The sequence below is a fragment of the Anguilla anguilla genome, chromosome 2 (genome assembly GCF_013347855.1).
Source record: "Anguilla anguilla isolate fAngAng1 chromosome 2, fAngAng1.pri, whole genome shotgun sequence".
NCBI lineage: Eukaryota > Metazoa > Chordata > Actinopteri > Anguilliformes > Anguillidae > Anguilla > Anguilla anguilla.
The window spans coordinates 11,159,179-11,162,711 of record NC_049202.1 but is presented as its reverse complement, the minus strand read 5'-3'; the positions used below and the strand labels follow the sequence as shown (position 1 = coordinate 11,162,711).

Here is a 3,533-nt window from a genome sequence, read left to right as displayed (position 1 = left end):
AATAACTTTTACCTGCATATGCATCGTGTAAATGTGTATTTTCGCATGTGAATGCCCCATCAATGAATGACTTTAATGAAGCCACATAGCATTGTTTTAAAGCATATACGTGTTATCTCTCTTTCAATTTCTTTTCTTGCAAAGTGAAAACAAGTTTTGTGATTCATAAACACAATGTGCATAGTTTTCATAGCAATGCATGGTATGGATGAAAGTATTGTCCTGCCCAAACATATCTGGGAGGAGACCAAAGTGGTTAAATAAAAAGCACTGTGGATTATGGCATTATCATTATCGGCCAGGCTGAAAATCAAACTGTTTGCGAAACCATCGAAAGTCACTTGAAATGGCGTAAGTACAAACTGATTTTCCATATTTTCCATTTTCTTCAGAAATCTATTTCACTGTGAAATATATTCAAAGTATATTCATATTTACAATATGAGAAAGATAAAGATGGAACTGCATTGTCAAGTGACAGAATTTCTCTTTGTTTAAATATTTTCATCAGTATTACTCACACTGCATTCATTGAAATTTATCTTTGTTTAACTATGTTTTAAACGCTGTCAAAAAGCCAATTATTTTCCTTTTTTAATCAATCTTCTTCCCCAAATGCAATTGATAAGACCATAATTTCTTTCTGTATTGCAGTTCAACTGAAAATATGTTGCTTACCAAACTGCGTCAGCTTGAGTGCCACTTCACCTGGGAATTGAATTACACTCACTTAAATGATCTACAGATCAGGCTTAAAAATGAAATTGAATTGGCTTCGGAAAAGGACAAGAACATCGGATGGTTTTACGGTAATCTGGCTTTCACAAAGTACATGCAACGTCTCCTTGAGAAAGCACGGGATGACTTGACAAAGGCTGAAGAGCACATCAGAAAGCAGCATGGTGACAACTGTGAGAAGCAGCTCATCGTCACCTATGGCAATTTTGCATGGGTGTATTATCACAAGGGTGAGCATGAGAAATCCCAGACCTACCTGGACAAGCTGGAGGGGATTAAGAAGAAGTTTCCTACAGAATCCCCTTCTGCTCTCCATCCTGAAACCTATGGGGAGAAAGGCAACGCATTCATGAAATTCTTTCACCAATACAATGAGAAAGCAAAAGAGTGCTTTGAGAAGGCAGTGGAGTTGGAGCCAGAAGAGATAGCATGGAATGAGGGGTATGCTGTTGCTCTGTACCGCACTGAGTCCAATCTCACGAGCTTTGAAGAGTCCCCAGCAAGCAGGCAGTTGAGGCGGGTCTTAGAGCTTGATCCAAACAATGCTCACATTATGGCTCTGCTGGGTCTGAAACACGCTGACTATGAAGAGTATCAGAAAGCAGAGGAGCTGATGGAAAGGGCCATGAAGTTGGATCCCGACAAACCCTACGTGATCCAGTATGTGGCAAAGTTCTATCGGAAAATCGGCAAAGTGGAGGAGTCCATAGCTCTTCTGAAAAGAGCACTGGAAATTACTCCTGATTCAGCCTTATTGCACCATCAACTTGCTCTCAGCTATGGTTGGAAAACTGCAAACAACGAAGAGACTGAAGATCTGTCAGGGCTGAGAATCCAACACCTAGAGCAAGCAATCTCCCTGAAACCATCCTTCGTTTTGGCAATGGTGGAATTAGGACGCGTCTATGCGGAAATAAGAGACAACAGGAAAGCAGAGGAGATGTTTAAAAAAGCAATTGAAGCTGCTAATGATTCAAACGAGTACCATCAGATAGCCTATTTAAAGTATGCAAATTTCCTGCTCTACCAGGAAAGATCAGTGCCTATGGCTGTGGTGTACTACAAGAAAGGACTCCAATTACAGAAAGATACAACCCAATGGAATGTGTGTGCAAGAAGACTTGAAAAGATAGCAAATGATAAAATCTCCAGAAACCCCATTGATGGCGAAGCCTTTGGGATTCTGGGTTACGTTAATCAAATGAGAGGTGACACACACCAGGCCATTGAGTGCTATGAGAAGGCTATTCTGTATGACCCTGCCAATGAGGAGTACCAAACTGCTCTGTTTGATCTCTGCCTGTCTCTGCAATGATATCCACTATTATTGCTTTAATTTAATTTTAAATTAACTGTGAAATGACGGCCTGAGGCTCTTTTAGAGTTTGGAGCTGGAGCTTGCTTTTCCACTTGTATTATTACTAAAATAAAGAACTGGTCTTGTGGCCTAAAGGTCACAGTTTTGATTCCCAGGAACGACGCTGCTGTTGTACCCTTGAGCAAGGTACTTTACCTGCAATGCTTCAGTATATATCCAACTGTATAAATGGATGCAATGTCAGTGCTAAATTAAATGTTGTGTAAGTCACTCTGGATAAGAATGTCTGCTAAATTCCTGTATGTAATCATTATTGTTCTTATAATTATTATGTACTGTATGTCATGCTAAACATGTTGGGCTTTTAAAAAAATGTTAAAATACTTTTATTGTAATTATTCTTCAAAAGAAAGCACTTGGTATTGTATATGATATGAAACAAAAATGATGAGACTAATTTGAAATATGGATTTTTAAATGGGCTTATTGGCTGCTAGTGGTAATCATTTGTTTGCTGTTGCTTTCTATTGCATTTGCTATTTTGGTAATTAATAAAGACTTATATTAATGAAATTTTCACTCTTGATGTATTTCTTTACATGTTGCACTAGGCAAACATTTATACATTTAAAAAATATTAACAAATATCAACAACTTTCACGTTGTGAAAAAGTATTTTTCCTCTTCCTGGTTTCCTCTATTTTTGCATATTTTTCACACTGAATGTTTTGAGATCTCGCATCTCGAGTAAACACAAAACACATTTAAAAACAAATTATTTCATTTTTTTTATGAAAAAGTAATAGTAAATCTAACACCCATAGCACCCATGTGAAAAAGTAATTTCCCCCTTAAACTTTATAACTGGTTTCACCACCTTTAGCAGCAATAACTGCAACCAAACACTTCCTATAACTTGATTTCAGTCTTTCATGTTGCTGTGGAGAAATTTTTAGCCAACACTTTGTTGCTGAACTAAAGCTAACTGCTTTAACTTAGACTAATTGGTTGGTTTTGGGGCATGAATTGCTTGCATCTCTGTCGGGTTCGAATCAGGACTTTGACTAGGCCACTCCAAAAATATGTAAAAAGGATAAGGTGTAAGGTGATATATATATATATATATATATATATATATACAGTATGTAAAAAAGAAAAATAAACCCAGCACACGACATCATTTAAGCATCTATGGTGTTGTCTTATTGGTCAAAGTACAGAACACTGACCTGTGATTGGTGGACAGAAGAAGTAAGGTGTGGCATGGAGGAAACAGATGACTCGCAGTACAGGTACGAGATTCTGACAGGTATCAGGGCCACGTAGGCCCCATCAAAGCAGCCGTAGAGCACGGAGAAAGGCAGGAGCAGGGGGAAACTCCGCAGCAGCGGGATGAAGAGGCAGCACAGCCCCTCCATGCCCACCGCCACAATGTAGCACACGTTTCGGTACTTCTTTAACCCTTGTGTGGTGTTCG

General features: G+C 38.6%; 1 protein-coding gene across 1 annotated transcript; it reads left to right on the top strand.

Moving 5' to 3' along the window:
- The first annotated feature begins 263 nt into the window (after positions 1-263).
- On the top strand, positions 264-2,629 carry LOC118219926 (interferon-induced protein with tetratricopeptide repeats 1B-like). Its single transcript, XM_035403420.1, has 2 exons — positions 264-351; positions 655-2,629. The coding sequence occupies exons 1-2, from the start codon at positions 347-349 to the stop codon at positions 2,051-2,053; spliced, it is 1,404 nt and encodes a 467-aa protein (XP_035259311.1). The 5' UTR covers positions 264-346; the 3' UTR covers positions 2,054-2,629.
- Positions 2,630-3,533: the final 904 nt, after the last annotated feature.